The sequence below is a fragment of the Euphorbia lathyris genome, chromosome 4 (genome assembly GCF_963576675.1).
Source record: "Euphorbia lathyris chromosome 4, ddEupLath1.1, whole genome shotgun sequence".
NCBI lineage: Eukaryota > Viridiplantae > Streptophyta > Magnoliopsida > Malpighiales > Euphorbiaceae > Euphorbia > Euphorbia lathyris.
Window position 1 is genome coordinate 3,213,596 of NC_088913.1, and position 24,788 is coordinate 3,238,383.

The window sequence follows — 24,788 nt, forward strand, 5'->3', positions numbered from 1 at the left end:
TAAAAAAAACCATCTTTAGTTAATTAGGCTTGAAATTTCACTAACCAGTAAACATTAGGCTTAACTTGGCATAACTATTTGCTTCATGTTCTAAATAGTTCTGGAGCGTGTGTTAGATATACCACACATACTTAATTAGAGAGCTATATGATTAAGGATGTAAATGGATGGGGCAGAGATTATATTCTCCATTCCCGCTCCAAGACCTATTGGGGATTCCCCGTCTCCGGGACAAAATAATTTCCATCCTCGTCTCACGAGGATTCTAATCGTGGATTCTCTGTCCCAATGGGATGGATCCCCGACGAGGGTGATAAATCTCTGACCTTTTATATATGTGAGACAATATTTTCTTTTAAATATACATTTTGGGAATAAGGTACCAAAATAGGTCTATGGTTGTTAGAGAAATATCAATTTAGGCTCCACGTGCAAAATAGCACCAATATAGGCTTAATGTTTATAAAAGGGTATCAATTTAAGTCTCGATAACGGCACGAGACACGTAATTGATATTACTCCGTTAAGTTCTGTCACTTGTACGTGAAGGGAGAAATCAGAACTTAATGAAGTAATAGGAATGACGTGTTCAATCCGTTATCGAGGCCTAAATTGATACCATTTTTTAAACGTTAAGCCTATATTAGTGTTATTTTGTACGTGGAGTCTAAATTGATACTTACCAAAAAACCATAGGCCTATTTTGGTACCTTATCCAACAAAAACTAAGCAATTCTTGTTACTCCAATGGAATACACTCTTCCAATACATTCTGTCAGAGATTAATATAAGATATATAGTTAAGGCCCGTATCAGAGCCTCTAGGACCAAACGGTCGAGGGTTCGAGTCCCGACAACCTCATCTGGAATTAAAACACATGGCGGGATGGGCCTGTGTTGTGCACGCTGCAAGCCCAAGGGGCATTTGCGTGTGGGAGGTGTGTCAGATATTAATATAAGATATATGATTTGGCCTTAACTATAAATTCGAACTTATAGTTAAAGCTCAATCATATATCTTATATTAATCTCTGACACACTCCACCCCGTCAAACACCCTCCATTAAATATGCTCTTATGTATGTGAGTTAAACTTTGAATTCAATATTGGGTTATCCGTTCTAAATAGTGGGTTGAGTGTTAGATACCATAAATTCCTTAATTAGAAAACTATATCACTTCTTATTTTATTTTTAATATACATTTTGGAATGATTTATAACTTTGTTTATATGTAAATATGGAGCTTCTTGTTTCAATGAAGAATAAAAAATTGAACTTAGAACTTGTCTTGTACAATTGATACAAGAATTTGCATAAACAATGCTAATCACTACATATGTCTCAATCTTTCAAAACTTTAGCCAAGAATAATTTAATTGTAAACTGTTTCCCTTACAAAAAAAATTAGACTAAATCGCATCGACAATCACGTAAGTTCCAACGATATTTCAATTAAATCACAAAAGTTCATTTTGTACCGATAAAACAACTCATGACTAGAACATTTAGTCAATTCAACCAAAATCACATAAACATCACGTGTATTGATTTATCCTACGTGCCACGTTGCAATAAATCCTTACACGTGTCTTGGTTGAATTGACTAAGCGTTCTAGTCACTAGAATTTAGCTGGAAATGTTCAAAGTGACTCGAATGGTACGAAATACAAAGGTGAGATATGTTATTGATACAAAATTAACTTTTGTGACATTACTTGAAAGTCGTCCAAACTAAAGCAACCATAATATTTGTCTTTTAAGGTTAAGACACAAGAATTAAGAAATGCAATTAATATTAACCAAAAGACTTTGTTACCCTTATATTAATTGCATCCATTAATTAATTTTTATCTATTACTAAAATAAAAAGATAACTTAAATAGGGGTATATTCAATAAAACATCAATTAATGTACATTGATTGAATCAAAACGTAAAACATTATGGAACAAAAAAATCTCTCTAGAAAGACTAAATCACATCGATAATCACTTCAGTTCCAACGGTATTTCAATAAAATCACAAAATTTCATTTTGTACCAATAAAACAACTCATCTTTACATTTTGTACCCATAAAGTCACTTTAAACGTTTTCACGGAAACTCCGACTAAAACGTTTGGTCGATTCAACCAAAATCACATAAGCATCACGTGTATTGATTTACTCCCGTTTGACACCAATTTCCTCTTACCTCCCGACCTTCATTACACGTGTCTTGGTTGAATTGACTAAGTGCTCTAGTCACCGTTTCTGACGAGAATTTAGCTGAAAATGTTCAAAGTGACTTTACTGGTACGAAATACAAAGATGAGATATGTTATTGATACAAAATGAACTTTTGTGACGTTATTAGAAAGTCGTCCAAACTAAAGCGACCATCGATTGCGATTTAGAAACTCGTCGTCGTGTCGTCCTCAGACGGAAAGTATATTGGAAGGAGATTGTGGAGATGCAGTTTCAAGCAAAAAGCTTCTGCTACAATATGATCTTGATGTACTTGAAGAAGAAGCAAGATATCTTCCATCTCCACTATGCATTTTCCCTTTACTTCTCCTTCCTTTTCCGTCACTTCCTTCGTACTCTTCTTCATCTTCTACGGCTTGTAAGAACCCGCTATGCATTGGATCGGAGCTCTCGTACAAAAGCCGAAGCACCTGTTTAATCGAAGGCCTAGCTCGTCCTTCCCTTTGTGTGCACCATTTCACAATAGTCACAATGATATGAAGCTGGTCCAAGTCGAACTCATCGCCTATTCGGGGATCGACTAACTCGGGTAATCTTGACTCGGATACCATGAATCTTTGAGACCATTCTAGTAAATTCCTGTTATCTTGTATTGCCCGTCTAGATGTTATTATCTCCAACAGTACTACTCCGTAACTGTATATGTCGCTTTTCTCCGTGAGCTCTTGAGTTATAATGTATTCGGGATCCATATAGCCTGAAATTCGTCATGGAATCAGAACTCTTAGCGTAGTTAATCAAACAATGATGCTACTGTTAGGTAAGTAATGTTTTTGACGAACCTGGGGTTCCCCGGATATCGGTATTTACTGGTTCGAAGGAAATAGAGCCGTTTTTTGATGCATGTGCGAGGCCGAAATCTGCAACCTGGAAGATGAAATATGGCCTAAAAACGAGACATGTCGAAAGAAAGCTAGGGATAATTATTGCAGTAGGCGCAAAGAGTTCCTGGAGTCTTGGCGCAATGCTGCTTGCGCCAAGCCGCAGATATGCACTAAAAGAATAAAATATTTAAATTCATAAATGATATATTTATAATATAATAAATTCTAAAGTCTAAAATCATGACAATATATATATATATATATATATATTAGAAGATAATTATTTCGTTCATAGGAAAAATAGTACATCTAGACATTCTACGTTTCTTCAAAATCTGCTTTTTTTCGTTCTTTGTTGTATATTTTGGACACTAGATGGGGTAAATTACACCTATGGCCACTAAACTTTACCCATTTTAACATCGTGGTCACTGAACTTCAATTTTTGACGGTATGACCACTAAACTTTACACTTTTTAACACCGATAGCCACTCAACTTTAACTAACTCCTCAAAATGACCCTTAACGACCTCAAAATGAAAATATTCAAGAATTAAAGTTGTTCAAAACGATATTTACCATGAAACACATTTTTTATTTTCCAAAATCACGTTTTTGGGAGCTTTCTCTCTCTAAAAATTCACACTGTCCTAACCAAACAACACCTAAATGACCTGAAAACGAAAACTTTCAACAATTAAAGTTCTTTAGAATATCATTAACTCTTCGAATTTTTTATTTTGAGGCCGTCAATGGTTGTTTTGAGGCATCGAGTAGCCACCGGTGTTAAAAAGTGTAAAGTTCAGTGGCCACAATGTTAAAATGGGTAAAGTTCAGTGGCCATGGGTGTAATTTACCCCACTAGATGTGTCTAACTCTTTTAAATCCCCTACAAGAAACTCATGTGACAAATAGGCGCGCCTCTAATAACCACAGCTAGGCGCGCCTTAGCAGTCGCCTGAGTGACAGCAGCACCCGCATTTTGGGTGATAAGGCGTTCGGCCTACTGCCTTGAGCGGCTGGAGTCTCAGGCATTCTTTAACAACTTTGCAGGATAATCCAGTTCTTTGAATTCCCAACAATATACTTTACATGAATATAGCTGATGAGTATTTCAGAAAATGCAGTTCATTCAAGAAGAAAAAATAATCCGAATACGCATTCAACTGCCGGATTACCTTAGCAACAAAGTTATCGTCGAGTAAAATGTTGCTCGCTTTGATGTCTCGGTGGCACAAAGGAGGATCACAATAATAATGGAGGTACTCCTGCAAGTAAGAGCAGAAGACAGAGAAAAGCATATGTTTTACAAATATGTTTTCTGTTTTCGTATCCGTTTCCGTGTAAAAAAAGATCTCGAATAATAGCATATTCTGCAAATTACCAGAGCATTAGCCACATCGATAGCAATTTGAACTCTTGTCTGCCAACTCAGAGGAGTCTTGCTAGAAGCTACAAGAGAAAAAATCGCCTTTGTTTACATGGTACCGAAGCCTTATAACAGGAAAAAACTTTAATAGGAATAGAACTTTTTGGCAAACGAATACACAAATGTGCAGTCGCGCGCCCGAGTAACACAAGGCGCACTAAAGAATTAACATTTCTAAAATGTAACAAGTAGTCAAATACTAAGGCCCTGTTTGGTAAGGAGCTTTTTGGGGTAAAATTAGAGTTTTGAGTCTTTTCAATTTGCATATTGCTCCATCTCTTTTGATGGACATTTTTACCCCTAATTACTACCTTTAACCCCAAATAAAGGCTTTATCATGTCCGTATTTGTCATTTTACACAAACAGCTATTAACAATTAGCTAAGTTTTACCAAACAAGTTAACCCAATCCGCTAACCAAAAAGTAATCAGCTAACAGCTAACCGCTATTTGCCAAACAGGGCCTAAATCATATCCAATTGTCCATAATTTTAATCATGAAATGCCCGGAATAAGTTCCAAATTTAACTACTAACTCTTCCGTAATCATAATTCATAATAAAAATTCTAAATCTAAAGACTAAAGTTCAACCAAATCCCGAGTTAATTAACTAATACTCTAATAACTACTTTTAATCAAGACTAAAGTACCCATTTGCGATATTTCTAAACTCTTCAAAATGGAGCTGCGTTCTTTTGTTGTTGTTGTTCTTGGTGATATTTCTGCCGTTCAATTCTTCTTTCCTTTCTTATTTCTTTCTTTTTATTCTAATCTAATTTCGGCCGTAAATCATATAGATAGGAAAGAACTAAGATAAAAATATCCTATTTTCAACTTGGAACTCTAAGAAACATTGTGTAGCTTATAAATTTCCGCCTAGGCGCGCCTCTGGAGAGGCGCTAAGCTTAGAATGGCACACTCAGACGCGCGCCTTTCGGCTTCTTAGACGACATGCAGCTTAGTGCCTGAAATTTTCAAGTTTTGTTTTAAGTGCCGAAGAAAATGTGAACCAAAGAAATGGAGAAACATACAATGAAGATGATCCTTTAAGCTTCCATTTGCCATATATTCATACATCAAAAACCTGCAATCAACAAGCAAAAAAGAGTTGACTTTTCTATTTGCATTACTAAATACTAATTAAGCAAATAATTTATATAATTTGTATACGATCGACGCAAAAACCAATTTTCAAGTGGTTTCGTGACATGGTAACAGAGCGTCTCTTTGACCAAGTGATCAAGGGTTCAATTCCTTATTAGATATATATTAGAGAAATAGATTATTTACTCACTTACTGTTCGTATAAAATAGTTAGTTAGCATTAGTCTTTCACCGAAACGTGAACTGTACTTATTATATATACTCATTTACAAATCAATGGAATTACAGAACAATTACAATTGTTACATGGTATCAGAGACCTAAACCTAAACCTAATTCCTTCTCTCTTCCAACCCTTCGAATCACCTCCCCCTTCCTCTTGCTTCCGACCTACGGCCGCCGCAGCCACCTCCGGCGCACCTCCTCCGATTCCGTAACACTAAAACCCGCAACCACTAAATCATCACATATCCTGCAACCATGAGCACCAATACCGAGAAATCCTCCACCGGCACTCCTCCAACCAACAATTCTCACATAAATCAGTCAGACAAAAACCCTAGCCATCATCCATCCCTTACCGTCTCCAACATCTCCACCTTCATCAAAATAACCCTTGATACTGAAAAAGGGTACTATCCAACCTGGGCCGCCCTATTCAAACTCCACGCCAAAGCCTTCGATGTTCTTGACCACATCATTCCCTCACCCGAAAACGCTTCCGACAACTCTCTAGAAATTACCAATCCTGCCATCTGGTCCCGAATTGACGCTGTTGTCCTCCAATGGATTTACAGCACCATATCCCTTGATCTGCTACAGACCATCATTGAGGCAGACTCTACCGCTGCCATAGCCTGGAGCAAACTCCAAGACATTTTCTCAGACAACAAACATTCCCGTGCCCTATTCCTCCAACAAGAATTTTCCAAAATCAAATTGGATAATTTTTCAGATATCTCTTCATACTGCCAACACCTAAAATCCATCTCTGATCAACTTTCTAATGTGGATTGTCCTGTCACAAATGATCAAATGGTCCTCCAACTTATCTCTGGCCTAACTGATGCCTATGACACAGTCGGTACTCAGATTCGTCATGGGGATCCACTACCTTCCTTTCCCAAGGCTCGCTCAATGCTCATTCTTGAAGAAACAGCACGCTCTCGCAAACATAGTACCTCAACTGAATCTGTCGTCCTCACAGCCACATCGGCCGAACCAGCCGTGCAGCCTTCGCACCACCAACCTGCGCATAATCGCAACTCTGCACCTTACCGTGGCGGAAGGTACAATAATCGGAACTACAGGGGCAGAGGGGGCCGATATCCATACCGACCTGCACATAACCAGAATTATCGCCCCTCCTCTTCCCCAACTTGGGCTTACTCTCAGCCATGGGCGACACCTCCTTGCCCGTTTCCAACGAACTCATGGCAGCCCCAGGGTCCATCCGGACATCAGACACAGCAACCAGGAATCCTAGGACCACGCCCACATGCTCCTCAGGCTCATCTGAACATGTATCAACAACCCTATTCGCCTACTGACATTGCCGAAGCCATGCACACGATGTCAATTGCACCACCTCCTGATCAGTGGCATATGGACACAGGAGCAACATCTCACATGACTGCTCACAAAGGTACACTCACTTTTTATTTTAATTCGAGCCTCAATGGAAATATTATTGTTGGTAATGGTCACTGTGTACCTATTTGTGGTTCTGGTAATGCTAGTTTGGGTCCTAAACACCACTCATTGAAATTAAATAACGTCTTGCATGCTCCTCAACTTATCAAAAATCTTGTTTCTGTCCGTCAATTTACTAAAGATAACCAAGTTTCTGTCGAATTTGATCCCTTGGGTTTTTCTGTGAAGGATTTACAGACGGGAACACATATCATGAGATGTAACAGTACCGGGGATCTTTATCCAGTCATGTCAAGTCCGGTCACCTCGTCGTCCTCCCCTTCCGTCTTTACTGCACTGTCTTCTGAAGTCTGGCACAATCGTCTAGGACATCCAGGGCCCCCTATTCTGCATGTTCTTATGAGTCAAAATTCAATTTTATGTAATAGGAATAAGAATGTTTCTGTTTGTACTTCTTGTATTAATGGAAAACAAGTTAAATTACCGTTTCAGTCCTCGCACAATTTTACTTCTATGCCATTTGATTTAATTCATAGTGATATCTGGACTTCTCCTATCTTAAGCTCTAGTGGTCATCGTTACTATGTATTGTTTCTTGATAATTACACAAATTTTCTATGGACATTTCCCCTAGCTAACAAGTCTCAAGTATATTCGGTATTTCTTACCTTTCGTTCTTTTGTTCGAACTCAATTTGAACGTGATATAAAAGTGTTTCAATGTGATAATGGCGGCGAATTTAACAATAACTCTTTTCGCCAATTTTGTAATCAAAACGGAATGCAATTCCGATTTTCTTGTCCGTACACATCACCTCAAAACGGTAAATCCGAACGCACAATTCGAACAATTAATAATGTTGTGCGAACCATAATGAATCATGCGTCCATTCCTTTCCATTTCTGGCATCATGGTCTTGAACTTGCCACATATCTACTTAACATCTATCCTCACAAAATCCTCAATTATCAATCTCCCACCAAAATACTCTACCAAAAAGATCCCACTTACACTCATCTACGGGTTTTCGGCTGTCTCTGTTTCCCTCTTATTCCATCCACATCACGACATAAGCTTGAAGCCCGTTCATTCCCATGTGTATTCCTTGGATATCCACTGAACCATAGAGGATATAAATGCTATGATTTAACCAAGCACAAAATCATTGTTTCTCGACATGTCGTCTTCGATGAATCGGTGTACCCATTCTCGTTTAAATCCACGCCGTGCGCATCAGATACTGTCCCATCCCAAATTAGTGAAATTCCCGTCTTACCTCCACATCTAGTCCCTGCGTCGGCAGTTCGAAAGTCGTCGAATGCGTCTCCCGTGTCTGCGTCTGAGTCATCCACCTCAATCTCCCCTATCGTTGCGTCTGTCATCTCCCCAGCGTCTCCTAAGTCCTCTCCGGCGATGTCCGCATCCAAGCCTACGCCAACCCCGTCGTCCCCTTCCGCGTCGTCTAGGAACTCTGTCACATCATCTCCTATGTCGTCCGAGTCCCTGTCGCCCCATTCGGCTATGTCGTCCAGCCCTATGTCGCCCACTTCCGCGTCGTCCAAACCAACCTCATCTGCGTCTAATTCCACGTCAACCCTCGGGTCCTTATCGCATGCTCCATCCCACACACACATATCCTCACCTAACAGCAGTTCAGATTCTCATTCAACATCATCTGAACATTCTCCCACTGGCTCCCCAACTTCCTTAATTCCTGCACCCAATCCTAACACACACACCATGACCACCCGTGCCCAACACGGCATTCATAAGCCGCGTAGAATGCTAAATTTGTCTGCTTCTGTATCCTCTAATGTTTCTCCTCTTCCCAAAACACCACTTCTTGCCTTATCTGATCCAAATTGGACACAGGCCATGACTGATGAATTTGAGGCTCTTATTCAAAATAAGACGTGGGTACTCGTACCCCGTCCAAATAATGCTAATGTTATTCGTAGTTGGTGGATTTTCAGGCACAAAACCAAATCTGACGGATCTTTTGAGAGATACAAAGCAAGGCTGGTTGGTAATGGTTCAGGACAACTGTCCGGTATTGACTGTGGTGAGACTTTCAGCCCTGTAGTCAAACCAGCTACCATTCGGGCAGTTCTCAGCATTGCCTTATCAAAGAATTGGAACATTAGGCAGCTGGATGTCAAAAATGCTTTCCTCCATGGAGAACTGAATGAGACAGTCTATATGCATCAACCACTGGGCTTCCGGGATCCTAGGTACCCTGATCATGTTTGTCTATTGAAGAAATCCTTGTATGGATTGAAACAAGCTCCCCGCGCATGGTACCACAGATTTGCAACTTTTGTCACCACCTTGGGTTTCACACATAGCATCTCTGATCACTCACTGTTTATTCACCAGCATGGCTCAGACACTGCATACATCCTGTTGTACGTTGATGATATTGTGTTGATCACCTCTTCTGATAAGCTTCAGGGTCATATTCTATCCAAACTAAATTCAGAATTTGCTATGAAAGATCTGGGACCTCTTCACAAAGGAAGTATGCATCTGAAATTATAGCCAAGGCAGGCCTTGGGTCATGCAATGCCGCGGCTACACCTGTCGACACAAAACAGAAGCTCAGTATCTCTTCCGGCTCTGCATATCACAATCCCACAGAATACAGACAGCTAGCAGGTGCTCTTCAGTATCTTACACTCACTCGGCCGGACATCTCATATGCCGTTCAACAGATCTGTCTGTTTATGCACGACCCAAAAACATCTCACATGGCTGCTCTCAAAAGGATACTTCGGTATATACAAGGTACTATTGACAATGGTCTCAACCTGCTAGCATCATCTACTTGCCAATTGATATCTTATACTGATGCGGACTGGGCTGGATGCCCAGATACACGCCGATCAACTTCCGGGTACTGTGTTTTTCTTGGTGACAACTTAATATCTTGGTCCGCCAAACGACAGCCCACTCTCTCTCGATCCAGCGCTGAGGCAGAATACCGGGGGGTAGCCAATGTCGTGTCCGAAACATGCTGGATCAGAAATCTTCTTCTCGAACTGGGTTGCCCAATTCACAAATCAGCAATTGTATATTGTGATAATGTCAGTGCCATTCTCGACAACCCCGCTTCAAGCCGAGTGGGCATTTGCATGTGGGGTGCGTCACACATTAATATGAATTGGGACTTAACTATCAGCTTAAACTTTTAGTTCAAGTGAATAACCCCAAATTTTCGTTGCTAGGAAACATAATAAAAAAAGACCTAATACATCACCAGCTTCCTGAACTTGTCCATAAAAGTAGATTGGCTCCCTGGACTTTGTTAGTGTCTCACCAGCTCCTTAAAATTGCTAAGTTCAGGGAGTTGGTGAGACACTTGCAAATTCAGGGAGCTAATATACTTTTATGGACAAGTTTAGAGAGCTGGTGATACGAAATAAGCAAGTTTAAGGAGCTAGTGAGGCACTAACAAAGTTCAGGGAGCCAATCTACTTTTATGGACAAGTTTAGGGAGCTGGTGATATATTAGGCCATAAAAAAGAGAGGCAATAGTTGCCCCTTTCCGTCTAGCTATGTGTATTTTTTGATATCCCATATTGTTTAATTAGGAAGCTATATAGCTCCTTCTATATATGATGTAATCCTCCCCTGTTGAGAGACCTTATGAGTGAGTTAGGTTTTTGTTTACATAGAGCCACGTATTCAATGTTCGGTTACCAATTCATATTTGCTTCATGCTCCAGATTGTTCTGGGCATGAGGGAAGTGTGTAAGATATCCGACATTGCTTAATTAGGGAGCTACACGACTCCTTATATATGTGAGGCAATCCTCCTTTTTTGAGGTACCTTTCGCCCCCGTAGTTGACATTACTTTACATGTTGACTCATGTACATCAATTTTAGCATATTTAACCCCGTACTTTAATCTTTCTCAAAATTTGACCATTGTAATAGCGTATCACAAGCAAACATTTCTAAAAGTGCTTGATTTTTCGAAAAATTATAGTACAAGGAGCTAAATGTGCCAAGTAAAGGATCCAAATGCACAAAAATTGAAGTATATAGGCCAAATGACAAGTCGTGCTAAGTACAGACAAAATTTTCACTTTCCCATGTAAAAGTTCTAAAATCCTATGTGCTAGTTCTATATATTGCAAAAATGAGGATTTTCAAATTATCACTAATATACATAGTTGTCAAATCGAAATTCGACTCTTGAATCGAAATCCACATTTTGTGAATCGTGACTCGTGAATTGAATCGTAAGATTCGCTTCAAATTCATAATATTATAGAAAATTAAATATTTACCATGTTGAACTCAAAATTTTATCAAATATTAGTCTAGAAATGCAATTTTAACGTCAAAAAAGAAATCATATCAACCAAGTACTTAAAATTCAAATCTAATGCAATGCAATCTTAGTGCAAAAATACCCCTAACGTTTACAGCTAGGAGCAATTTTACCCCTAACGTTTACAGCTAGGAGAAAAAATACCCCTAACGTTGGAAGCCAAGAGCAACTTTACCCCTAACATTGTCAAGTTGGGTCAATTTTAGAAATAATTCATCAAACTGACTCTTCTCAATCATGAATCTTATATGGAAAAAAAATTAAAACATATACGTATTTTACGAGTTGGACAAAAAAAATTTAAAATATTTTGCCGAATTAATAAATATTAACCACCAATTCTATTATTAAATCACAGAAAGTATAAACGAAGTGATATGTAATTTGTGTAGAATAAGGAACAAAATATCTGTATTTTACAATAATGTCTGAAATTGACTCAACTTGTCGACGTTCGGGGTAAAACTGCTCTTGGCTGCCAACGTTAGGGCTAAAATCGCATCATTTTAGACGTTACATGTAAAATTGCACCATTTTAGACGTTAGGGGAAAAATTGCTCCTAGCTAAGGGTATTTGTGCATCTTATCCCTAAAACTAATTCACGCCTTATTGTCAACTTGATAATGATGGAATGAAACTAGTTTGAATCAAACTAGAGGAAAGTGAATTTAGTAGTTAGTGTTGTTGAAGTTTTTTTATGAACCATGATGAAGATTCGGCTCGAAATAGAGCTGAATTGGATCGAATCATATGATTCGGATTGTGAATCATAAGATTTTGTTATAATTTAGATTCATCCTATAGATCCAGCTCGAAATAGAGCTGAATCGAGAATCGTAAGATATAACAACAGTGCTAATATATAATAGACTACCTCTCATGTTTTCTGATGCAAAAGCCTCTAAGAGCAACGAGATGGCGATGATGGAGTCGAGCAAGAAGTTCAATTTCTCTGCAGAAATCATCTTCCCCTTGTTCCGAAACCATGTTCATCCGCTTCACTGCTGCAACGAAGCCATCATTAAATTGAGCCTTGTAGACTGTTCCAAATCCGCCTTGTCCAATTACTGTGTTGAAGTTATTCGTCGCCTTTTTCGTTTCCTTGTAACTAAATTTTTGGAACATTGATGTAGTAGATCCTACAGGAAACAAGCCCCCCATCAAAGCAAAGCAATACTGAAAAGCTCCCAGCTTAATACATGCTAATAAGGGGTTAAATGCATCATTGGTCACTGAACTTACATGGTTGTCTCAAAATGATCACTCAACTTCAATTTGTCTCAATAAAATCACTCAACTTTGAATTTTGTCTCAATTAAGTCACTCTGTTGCTTTTAGTGATTAAAAAACATCGGAATGATGATATAAGTGATACGTCAACAGTGTTCTAAAAATCGGCCAAGGCCGCCGCCTAGAACACCGTCCCAATTTCCACTAATCAGGCGGCATAAATCGGTTGACCGATTTTTGACCTCCTAGGCGGGTCTAGGCGGCTCCCAATCGGTCTTTTTGAAAAAATTAGCCTTTAAACTTTATGTCAATTTTTTAATTTAAAAAAAAATATTAAATAACAAAAAACTAAAAAAGACCTTAAACTATCAAATGTATTTTTAAAAATATTAATTTTATTTTACTTTGACACATTTTGTTATAAATGTTATTTTATTGATATTATTTTTTTAAGGACATTAATGTAAATAATATTAAAATATGTATATTTTTTTATCCTAAATATTTTATATTGTTATTTTTATATAGTATAATTCATATATTAATTGTATTTATATAATACTTTATTTAATAATAAATAAATACAACAACAACAACAACAAAGCCTTAGTCCCGAAATGATTCGGGGTCGGCTAACATGAACCATCATATAAAACCGTGAAAATCAAGTCGTGTCAGCGACACAGATTCGCTCCCTCCACTCCGTCCTATCCACTACCATATTTTCCTCAATTCTCAATAAACTCATATCACTTTAATAATAAATAAATAAATACAAAAAATACAAATCCGATTAATCCCTGATTAATCAATAAGGCCATGTCCGCCCGACTAGCGTCTAGCATCTTTTACAACCTTGTACGTCAATATGAGACAACTCATATTTCTAACCGAAATGACACATGACATCCACATATGCGCCACCTGGCTTATTTTTATGGAAAAAAAAAACTAAAATTAAGTTTTTTTTCATAAAAATACCCAACATGTGGCTGTCACATTTCGTTTCGGTTAGATATTTGAGTTAATTCATGTTGACGTGACACCCATGTTATTATTTCGATGCATTTTAACCACTAAAATCAACAGAGTGGCCTAATTGAGACAAGACTCAAAGTTGAGTGATTTTATTGAGACAAATTGAAGTTGAGTGGCCATTTTGAGATAACCATGTAAGTTCAGTGACCAATAGTGCATTTAACCCCGCTAATAAGAAGAAAGCAAACACGAAAACGAACCTTCTTGAAATTTTCGCATAGGCCGGGGAGGCGGGAAGGTTTTTGCAGATCCCTTGTCTAAATTCTCAGCTTCGTCCAGTTCCCGGTGTTTCCTATGAATGAGAACAATCAAGACTATCAACATTGCAACAGAAACAATTGTTACTGCAATTCCAACAGCTTGAATTAAACTCAGACGATATGGGTGGTGGTTTTCGGCTGCTGTTACTCCCATTATAACTTGGCTTGGACTAGCAGCAAGCACGGGACTTGGCGGAGCCCGAGGAGACGGTGCGGATGGAGATGGCTCTGAAACAGGAGTGTCAAAAAAACAACATTTATAAGCACAATTATGGGTAAAATACTATGGCCCTTAAACTGTAGAGCTACTAACATTATGCTCCTATAAAAATTCTTGAACTTTACATTATGTAACATTTGTCGGAGATTAATATAAGATATATGATTGGGCCTTAACTATAAGTTCGAGCTTTTAGTTAAGACCCAATCATATATCTTATATTAATCTCCGACAACATTTAAGTCCAAATCAACAATAACTTGGAAAAAGGGATAAGGTACCAAGATAAGCGTAAGGTTTTTGGGAAAATATCAATATGGGCTCCAGGTACAAAATAGCATTAATCAACGTAGGCTTAACGTTTAAAAAAGAGTACCAATTTAGGCCTCGATAATAAAATGTGACGCGTCATTCATAATATGAATGACATGTCACGTTCCGTTATCGAGACCTAAATTGGTACTTTTTTAAAGCCTATATTGGTGCTATTTTGTATCTGAAGCCTAAATTGATACTTCCCCAAAAAGCATAGGCCTATTTTAGTAGCTTATCGCTTAAAAAAATAATGAAATGGCGATCTTGACAATTTTGACTATATCATTGACTCGTTTAATATCAAATTCATACAAAATTATGGTCAGATACCTATTTTACCCTTACCATTTGTTAATTTTTAATGGATTTTGCTGTAAAGTTCAAGCATTTTTATGTCAATAAATGAAGTTTAGAGGTCATAATGTTAGTAGCGATATAGTACAGGGGCCATGAACGTAATTTACCCACACAATCACAATGGATGTGTTACAGGACTTACAAGAGATAGCTTAATACATCGGAGGGGCTTGTATAAAAAAGGGCGGCTCGGTGCATTACGCGTCCCCGCTAAGCGAGGGTCCGGGGAGGGGTCCCACCACAAGGGGTGTACTGGGGGCAAGCCTTCCCTTGCCAAATTTTTTGGCAAGAGGCCGCTCCTAAGACTCGAACCCGTGACCTTCGGTCACACGACAACAACGTTTTATCGGAGGGGCTTGTATATAGCCAAATAATCCGATTGGCCCCTGAACTTTAAAGATATCTCATTAACCCTCTGAACTTGCTTAAAGTAATCTATTGGTCCCTTGAACTTACTTAAAGTAATCTATTGGCTTCTTGAACTTGCTTAAAGTGACCTATTTACCGCCCTAAACTCAATTGAAGTGATACATGCTTCAACCTATCCAAATCACTACTTTGGTCTCCCACGTTAAATTTAGAAAGTTAATCATATCACTTTAAGTAAGTTCAGAAGGCTAACGAGACATTTTCAAATTTTAAGTCGGATACTAACGGCCCTCTCGAGCCTTGGCGCAACGTTGCTTGCCCCAGTACACCCTTGTGGTGGGACCCCTCCCCGGACCCTCGCCCTTTACTAGTGGCCCTCTAAGGTATAAAGCCTACAAGAGATCAAGAGAATAGTCATATACCTGCAGGGATGGCAAGCCCTTGAACTCCAAAGAAACAGCTAGCCAAATCAACAGCTGAAGCATAATCAATTCGGCTCGCAAGCGCAGCAAAACTCGCATCACGACAAGTACTCAACGTCATATTATCATCCAATCCCACCAGACGATGAAGGTATACAATGCCCGAATTCAAGCACTTTCTGCAACTGATTTGCTCCGAAAGGGGCAGCTTGCAGTTTTGTATAACATCCACAAATTTTGGAGACTCCAGCATCTGACTAACAGTTGTTCGACCCATACACTCGTAATTAACAGGAATTTTAGTCCCAAACCCGCAAAATGCTGTTGCGTTTTTCGGAACACCATAGAGTCCCATAGTTTGTGAAATAGAATCAAGGCAGATATCAGATATATTTGAAGCAACACCAAGATTGCTCGTTGCATTTGCATAGCGGGAAATAGAAATAGCAACGAATGCATTGATATAGCGGCAACACTTTCCTCTTTCGTCCCTATTCGAGCATAATGAAGCCACGAGGGTGAAGTTTGATGCACTCAAATCCAAGGGGCAATCTGCAGATCATCAAGAGCTATTGTGAATTAGCCTGGTACAAATTTCCTCCCTAAAATCATGGAACTTTTTTATTGCTAACTTGAAAACAAAAATATTGACCATGTTAATAAATCAAGATTCGACTCGTGAATCGAAATCCACATTTTGTGAATCTTGACCGTGAATCGAATCGTAAGATTCGGTTCCAATTCATAAAAAAGGGCAGCCCGGTGCACTACACGTCCCCGCTAAGCAAGAGCCCGGGGAGGGGTCCCACCACAAGGGTGTATTGGGGGCAAGCCTTCCCCAGCCAAATTTCTTGGCAAGAGGCTGCTCCTAAGACTCGAACCTGTGACCTCTCGATCACACAACAACAATGTTTACCGTTGCACCAAGGCTCGCCCTCTTTCGGTTCCAATTCATAATATTATAAAAAAATAAAATATTTACCATGTTGAACTCAAAATATTATCAAATATTAGTCTCCAACCGCAATTTTAATATAAAACACGAAGTCATATCAACCAAGTACTTAAAATTCAAATCTAATGCAAACGCAATCCTAATAAAACTAATTCACAAATCAGACTCTGTTTAATAACTTAGTGGAGATGGAGCGTTTGAGTTTTTTTACTGTTCTTTTGCTTTGCTATCAACTTGATAATGATGGAATGAAACTAGTTTGAGTTGATAATTTGATAAATAACAATCGGACTAGAGGATAGTGGGTTTAGTAGTTAGTGTTGTTGAAGTTTTTGATGACGTGTCAGTGATTAAGATCTGGTTCGAAATGGAGCTGAATTGAATCGAATCATATGATTGAAATCGCGAATAGTAAGATTCTGTTATAATTTAGATTCACCCTATAGATTCGGCTCAAAATAGAACTGAATCGAATCGTACCATTCGAATCGCGAATCGCAAGATTCAATAGCAGTGCATACAACTACTAAATCTACTCGAGCATTTGATGTTATATTACTAATTCTAAAGATTAATCTAGGTCTAATACATCACGGACCCTGTACTTAGGCTAAATAATCCGATTGGCCTCCCTGAACTTTGGAGATGTCTCATTAGCCCCTGCATTTGCTTAAAGTGACATGATTAACCCTCTAAGTCCTACGTGGCGGATCAAAGTGGAGATATGGACAGGTTGAAATGCGTATCACTTTAAGCAAGTTTAGGAGGGCAATAGGTCATTTTAAGCGAGTATGGGGGACCAACGAGTTATTTTAAGCAAGTTTAGAAGCTCAATAGGTCACTTTAAGCAAGTTTAAAGGGCCAATAAATCACTTTAAACAAGTTTAGGGGACTAATGAGACATCTCCCGAGTCCAGGGGGCCAATCGGATTACTTGGCCAAGTTCTGGGAGCCCCTAATAAATGAAGCCATTAGTCTAAAATGCAAATTAGAAGTAACTAAAAACAGAGAATGACCAGAAAAAAAAAACTGAAAAGAACCAAAAACATAATAAAAGCTAAATTATAACTAAAATGAGGTAAAAACATGAGACGAAGTTCGGCATTTTTTCCATGTGACAATATATATAAGCTATGTTGCACAGAAACTCTTCTTCATTAGCGTTTCCGCGTTTCGTTTCCGTTTCTTTTCTGTTTCCATTACCGTTTCCTAGCTAATTTTTCACAGAAATAACGTTTACCAGTATCCATTTCCGTTTCATTTCTCGTTTCCGTTTCCGTGCAACATAGTATATAAGTATTGAACCACAAGAAAAAAAAAAGGCAAAAGCCATTTTTTTAGCCCTTGTACTTGCCTAAATTTCCTTAATAAGTCCCTCTACTTTTATTGATCCTTAGTTTGTATTTTGCACTTTTGGATAATTTAGCCCTTGACTAACAGATTTGTCAGGCATGCATATTTCTCAATCTTCAAAATCACAAGTACAGGGGCCTGTCAAGGAAATTTAGGCAAATACAGAGGCCACTCCTAAGACTCGAATCCATGACCTTTTGGTCACACGACAACAACGTTTACCGTTGCACCAAAGCTCGACCTCATGCAAAGCATGCCCACTCCCAGAAGAAAATTTCTACAATGGGACGGGACCAGTCAGTTGATGCCACATCATCCCCAACTGCTGATGTGGCATCATTTGAGTGGAGGGGCCAATACTGGTTCCGGTCCAAAATAGAACTTTTCCTCCCATAATGCAATTTCCTGAATCAGCATCCTCAATTGCAACATTCTCATGATATGATTATCTATTAAAGTATGTATAGAATCCTTTTGGTTTTCCTAAAAACTTATCCTACTAGGAAAAGGATTATACTTTTAGGTCTATTAGAAACAAGGGTTATTTGCGTTTTTATTTGCGCCGAGACTTTTGGAGCTTGTGCTCTTCGGATATACATATGTGTGAGCTTCGGGTGTAATCGGGTCTCAAGGGATTTGAAAGTTAGAGACATTTTGTAAAGGATGTGAGTTTTTTTACTATTGTAAAAACATGCCGATTACTAATGAATTATGTGCTCCTCGCCCGTGGATGTAGGACTAATTAGCCGAACCAAGTATATATTATTGTGATTGCATGTCTTATTTCCTATTCTACATATCAAGCTTATTATAATCAACATCTTGACATTATTCAATCCTCTTTTTTATCCAGTAATGTCCTATTCAAAAAAATTGCGCACCTCCATCCTCCAGCAAACTTAAGTATAACAAAATTTAGACTTAATACATCAGTTGCCTCTGAATTTGTCCAAAAAGATTGATTGGCCCCTCAACTTATGTAGTGTCTCATTAACCCTGAACTTGCTTAAAGTGTCAAGATTAACTCCCTAAATTTATAAAAACGCAATAAAAGTCTAACCAATAGAAAGTTAACTTGTTTTGAAGATTTGAATTGCGAATTAGACCTTTATTTTTAAATTTCGAATTTTTTTTTTTTCAGATTTAGAAAAATTGAAATGCATAGGGAGAGCGTAATGGGGGAAAACTGGTGTAATATCAAGCTTTGTAGCGGGGAGGGTGAATATATGTAATGGGGAGAGTGTGGATGTAAAGTGGGGGAGTGTCTAGACAATTAGGGCACTGGTGAATTAGACATTGGCCCTGTTTGTACCAAAAGCTTTTTGGGGTAAAATTAGAGGTTTGAGCCACTTTAGAGGTTTTGACTAATCAAACCTCTAACAGTGATGTTTGGTGAAGAGAGGTTTGAAAAAGCTTATTGGTCCAAAAAGCTAATTTTGAAAAAACTGGTTTTACGAGCTTTTTCAATTAGCTTATTGCTCTATCTCGGACATTTTTACCCCTAATTACTACACTTCAATCCCAAATAAAGGTTTTACTATGTCTTTATTTGTCATTTTACCCAAATAACTATTACGAACCAGCTAAGTTATACCAAACAATTTACGCAATCACCTAGTCAAATCAGTTAACCAAAAAGTAATCAGCTAACAACTAACAACTATTTGGCAATTAGGGCCATTGTAACGTCTACTGCTCTGGGCCTCGACTTGGCGTAAGAAACACTACAAGTGGAGTCACTAGTCTCCCCGGGACTTGTAACTAGGATCGGACTAGGTTCTTCCAATCTTTAGTAGTGGCCTTAAACTTTAAGGGTGATAAGGGCACAATCAAGAGGCTCTTAATGCGCCAAAATTTTACAATAAAGCCAGGAATCCAGCATTGCCCATTTTCATCCCACAACACAAGTTGTGACAACCCAAGAGCCACAAAGTAAAACACAATGTGAACACATTAAAACCATAGAGAAACAGGAAAAATCAATTCAAACAGCTAACCAAATCCCTATTTACAAACACCCTAGTTTTGCCCAAAATGCACTAACCTGCCACTATGAGAGGGAGCTGCATCATCAGACCACCACCAAAACCCACCCAAAAACCGCCATGGAAAAGGACCAAAAGGCAAAGCTGAGAACTTTGAGCCTAAACCCACCTAGAAAGCAAAGATGGGAGCTTCACATCTGTGAAAAATGGGGGTTTCGCATTTGGGTAGAAAGAAAGATTAGTTCTAGGTGGTGAATGAGACATTGACAAAGCTTTTTGGGTAAAATTAGAGGTTTGAGCCACTTTAAAGGTTTTGACTAGTAAAACCTCTAATAGTGATGTTTGGTGAAGAAACGTCGCATTCACCACTGCTCCTGATTGCCCCTTGATTGTGCCCTTAACTTACAAAATGTCTCGTTATCACTCTTAAAGTGTAAGCGCCACTATTAAACATAGGAAGAACCTAGGCCAATCCAAATTATAAGTCCCGGTGAGACTAGTCACTCACCTGTAGTGTTATTACGCCAAGTCGAGACCTAGAGCAGTAGACATTAGGGCTCGTTTGTTTTATGTTGTTGCTGTTTACTGTTTCTTATTACGGTTTGTTGTTTGCTATTTGAAAAGACTGATTTTCCAAAAAGCAAGGATTCTATGTTTCTATAAAAAGCATTTTTCAGCTACAAAAGCAAACAACAGGTTTTTTCGGAAAACTCCGTTTATACTGCGGATGGCAGGCAGGCCTAGTCTCTCATTTTCAAAGTGAAAATGCAAACAGAAGGTCAAAAAGCAGCAACAAAACACCCTTTTGCTGATTTTTTAGTTATTTTTTGTTAGGTGATTTGACTAGATGATTGCGTAAATTGTTAGGTAAAACTTAAATGATTCGTAATAGCTGTTCGTGTAAAATGACAAATAAAGACATCATAAAACCTCTAACAGTAGCTCAAACCTCTAATTTTACCCAAAAACTCTTTACCAAAAGGTCAATTTCTCATTCAACACTGCTGCCAATAGCCACAAAGTAAAACACAATCTGAACACATTAAAATCATAGAGAAACAGGCAAAATCAATTCAATCACCTCACCAAATCCCTATTTACAAACACCCTAATTTTCCCCAAAATGCACTAACCTGCCATAGTGAGAGGGAGCTGCATCATCAGACCCAGGACCAAACCCCACCCAAAAACCGCCATGGAAGAAGATCAAAAGGTAAAGCTGAGAACTTTGAGCCTAAACCCACCTAGAAAGCAAAGATGGGAGTGAAAATGGGGGTTTGGGCATTTGGGTAGAAAGAAAGACTAGTTCTTTCTTTTCTTTGTGCATAAAAAAACTGCGGCGAGAGAGGACTGAGGGCGACTTATTTTGACTTACATGGGAAAAGGGAAATGGAGAAGAGAACCCTTCAATGTTCTCTTTCTTTCTTTATGTTCTTAAACTGATTTCTAATTTTAATGCAAAATGATGGGAAGAAAAGTGGGTCCAAAAGTCTCCAACCATACTCATGAGTTATGAAGTTGCAGAAAAAACTAAGGTCTTCTATGGGTCCACATATACAGACAGGGTTCACTATTTATTATGATTTTTTTTTAGAGTGATGCACCAACTTGTCTCTTAGTATTTTGTAGTAAGGCTAGAGATGGATACATCATTGCTACTAAACTTATTAAAAAAAATATATATATATATATATATAATTAAGCCACTGTTTTAAGGATGAAGCTCCTGATCAATTATTTTTCCACATTTACCCTTTGATCATTGATTCCAGTGACGGAGCCAGAGTTCAAAGTCCGAAGAGGCTCCATTATATGAAGATTTTTTTTTCTTAATAACGACTTAAGGCTTTGATTCATAGTAGTCAAATCAAAATTTTCAAATTTTTGATAATATAAGGGTAAATTTGATCATAATTAGAAACATTAAGGTACAAAACAACTGTGATTCAATATAAAGTGAAGGGAGATTCAAACATAGGATCAATTGGATGTAGAAATTCCTTTAATTATCACTACAGCCAACTATGCAAACTTAGTTTTATGTCATATAATCACATTCTACATTATAAGTACTAATTATTAGATATTAGATATTCTCAAGATTATATTGTTTAGTTATAAGATCACAATGTATCTAGTTAGTTAGTCATTCACTACAACGTGAACTCTACATTGTATTTATACTAAATTACACATCAATAATATTCAGTGATTCATACTCTATTATGGTATCAGAACCCTAATTTTTCTTTCCTTCTCTCCAACCCTAACTCCTCCTCCTCTTCGCATTCTACCGAAACACTTCCATTCCGCGCCGCCGACCTCATCACCGGCAGCCATGACAACCACCACCGGCCCCACTTCCGGCAACTCCCACAACACCCCTCCAAATTCCGGCGACTCCGCCGCTCCTCCCAACTCCGGCCACTCCGCCTCCAACCCTAACCAACACACCAACAGTCCGAATTATCACCCAGCCCTAACCGTCTCCAACATTTCGACATTTATCAAAATCAATCTCGACATCGAGAAAGGCCAATACCCGACTTGGGCTGCCTTGTTCAAACTTCATGCCACGGCATTTCAGGTTCTTGACCATATTCTTCCTTCCCAAACCACTGATCCTTCCACTCCCTCCCTTCAAGACACAAACCCTGATCTCTGGAAACGCATTGACGCTGTTGTCCTCCAATGGATATACAGTACTATCTCCCTTGACCTTTTACATCACTATAATTGAAGCAGATTCGTCTGCGGCTCAGGCCTGGAAACAACCCCAGGACATTTTCTCAGATAATAAGAACTCCCGTGCCCTCTTTCTCCAACAAGAATTCTCCAAAATCAAGCTTGAAAGCTTCTCTGACATTTCCTCTTACTGTCAACATCTCAAATCCCTGTCTGATCAGCTCTCTAATGTTGATTGTCCTGTTACTAATGACCAAATGGTTCTGCAGCTTATTTCTGGATTAACAGATGCATATGACACTGTCGGCACCCAGATTCGCCATGACGACCCCCTTCCGCCTTTCAACAAGGCCTAATCCATGCTAATTCTCGAAGAAACGGCACGAGCTCGCAAGAGTTCTCCTTCCCCTGACACGGTAGCTCTTACCGCCGCTACAGACACCGCCGACCCGCCATCTCACTACACACCATCTCGGCATGTGCCAAACCGATCGCACCACGCTCCTCGTGGCGATCGGCATGGCGGTCGACCATATCGCGGAAGAGGAGGGCGGCACAGCAATCGTCCGTCCAGCTCCTCCTACCGTCCGGTTTATCCGTGGGCCCCATACTACCCCTGGGCACCGCAGCAACCTTGGGCCAGCCCGCCCTGCCCATACCCGATGGCACCCTGGCCTCAGCCGTCCCCTCATGGTCGCCCCCAATCACAGTCTGGCATCCTTGGCCCGCGACCTAACTTGCCGCAGGCACATATCAACATGGCTAGCCCCTCTTATGCTCCGACCGACATTGAACAAGCCATGCACACCATGTCCATCACACCTCCTGATCAATGGAATATGGACACCGGAGCTACATCACACATGACGGCTAATCAATGTACACTCACTTCTTATTTTGATTCGCGCCTCAATGGTAATATTGTTGTTGGTAATGGTAATTGTGTACCCATTTTGGGCTCTGGTAATGCATATTTAGCCACTAAACACCACCCCCTCACATTGAAAAATGTACTGCATGCCCCTCAATTAATCAAAAATCTCATTTTTGTCCGTCAATTTACTATTGATAACAAAGTTTCTGTTGAATTTGATCCTTTGGGTTTCTCTGTGAAGGATTTACAGACGGGAACGCGTATCATGAGATGTAATAGTACCGGGGATCTCTATCCAGTCGTGTCTAGTTCGTCTCCTTCACCTCCGTGTCATTCCGCTCTCACCGCACTCTCTTCCGATGTTTGGCATCATCGTCTAGGAAATCCAGGGTCCCCAATTTTGGACACCCTGATCAATAAACAATTTATTTCATGTAATAGGAGTAATAAAAATGTTTCTGTTTGTCATCATTGTGTTAATGGAAAACAAGTTAAATTACTGTTTCAGTCCTCCTACAATTCTACTTGTATGTCATTTGATTTAATTCATAGTGATATATGGACGTCACCGATATCGAGTTCTAGTGGTCACCGATATTATGTTTTATTTCTTGACAATTACACCAATTTTCTTTGGACGTTCCCGTTAGCTAACAAATCCCAAGTCTATCCGTGTTTCTCACCTTTCGTACGTTCATTCGAACTCAGTTCGAACGTGAAATTAAAACGTTTCAATGTGATAACGGTGGGGAATTTAACAATAACTCATTTCGCCAATTTTCTAATACTCACGGAATGCAATTCCGCTTCTCCTGTCCGTATACCTCACCCCAAAATGGTAAATCTGAACGAACTATTCGAACCATTAATAATATCATTCGCACAATTATGAACCACGTGGCTGTTCCGTTTCAATTTTGGCACCATGCCCTTGCACTCGCCACCTATCTTCTCAACATCTATCCCCACAAAATTTTAGGTTACAACTCTCCCACATAAATACTCTACCTACGGGATCCCACATACTCTCATCTTCGCATCTTCGGATGCTTGTGCTTTCCCCTCATTCCGTCATCATCTCGTCACAAATTAGAGGCTCGCTCACGGCCGTGTGTCTTCCTAGGATAT

The 24,788-nt window shown here is 39.1% G+C and overlaps 1 protein-coding gene across 2 annotated transcripts; it reads right to left on the reverse strand.

The window, feature by feature from the left end:
- Window positions 1-1,844: 1,844 nt before the first annotated feature.
- Window positions 1,845-21,602, reverse strand: LOC136226502 (probable receptor-like protein kinase At1g49730). Of its 2 annotated transcripts, XM_066015020.1 has the most exons (10): window positions 21,235-21,602; window positions 20,161-20,270; window positions 15,809-16,360; window positions 14,066-14,353; window positions 12,472-12,736; window positions 5,534-5,586; window positions 4,457-4,524; window positions 4,251-4,340; window positions 3,030-3,114; window positions 1,845-2,944 (listed from the first exon to the last, which is right to left on the reverse strand). In XM_066015020.1, exons 2-10 carry the CDS (start codon window positions 20,186-20,188, stop codon window positions 2,418-2,420), a joined length of 1,956 nt encoding a protein of 651 aa, XP_065871092.1. In that variant the 5' UTR covers window positions 20,189-20,270; window positions 21,235-21,602; the 3' UTR covers window positions 1,845-2,417. The 2 variants fall into 2 exon arrangements, with proteins under 2 accessions (XP_065871092.1, XP_065871091.1); XM_066015019.1 differs by lacking the exon at window positions 20,161-20,270 and having other exon boundaries at window positions 21,235-21,601.
- Between the last annotated feature and the right edge of the window lie 3,186 nt (window positions 21,603-24,788).

Bases quoted from the DNA above. Each gene is read 5' to 3' on its own strand.
- LOC136226502 (XM_066015019.1), bottom strand. From the start codon at position 21,298: ATGGCGGTTTTTGGGTGGGGTTTGGTCCTGGGTCTGATGATGCAGCTC. The intron at 16,361-21,234 runs GTTAGTGCATTT...GATGATCTGCAG, and splicing joins GCTCCCTCTCACTATGGCAG to ATTGCCCCTTGGATTTGAGT. The intron at 3,115-4,250 runs GTAATCCGGCAG...TTCATCTTCCAG, and splicing joins ACGATAACTTTGTTGCTAAG to GTTGCAGATTTCGGCCTCGC.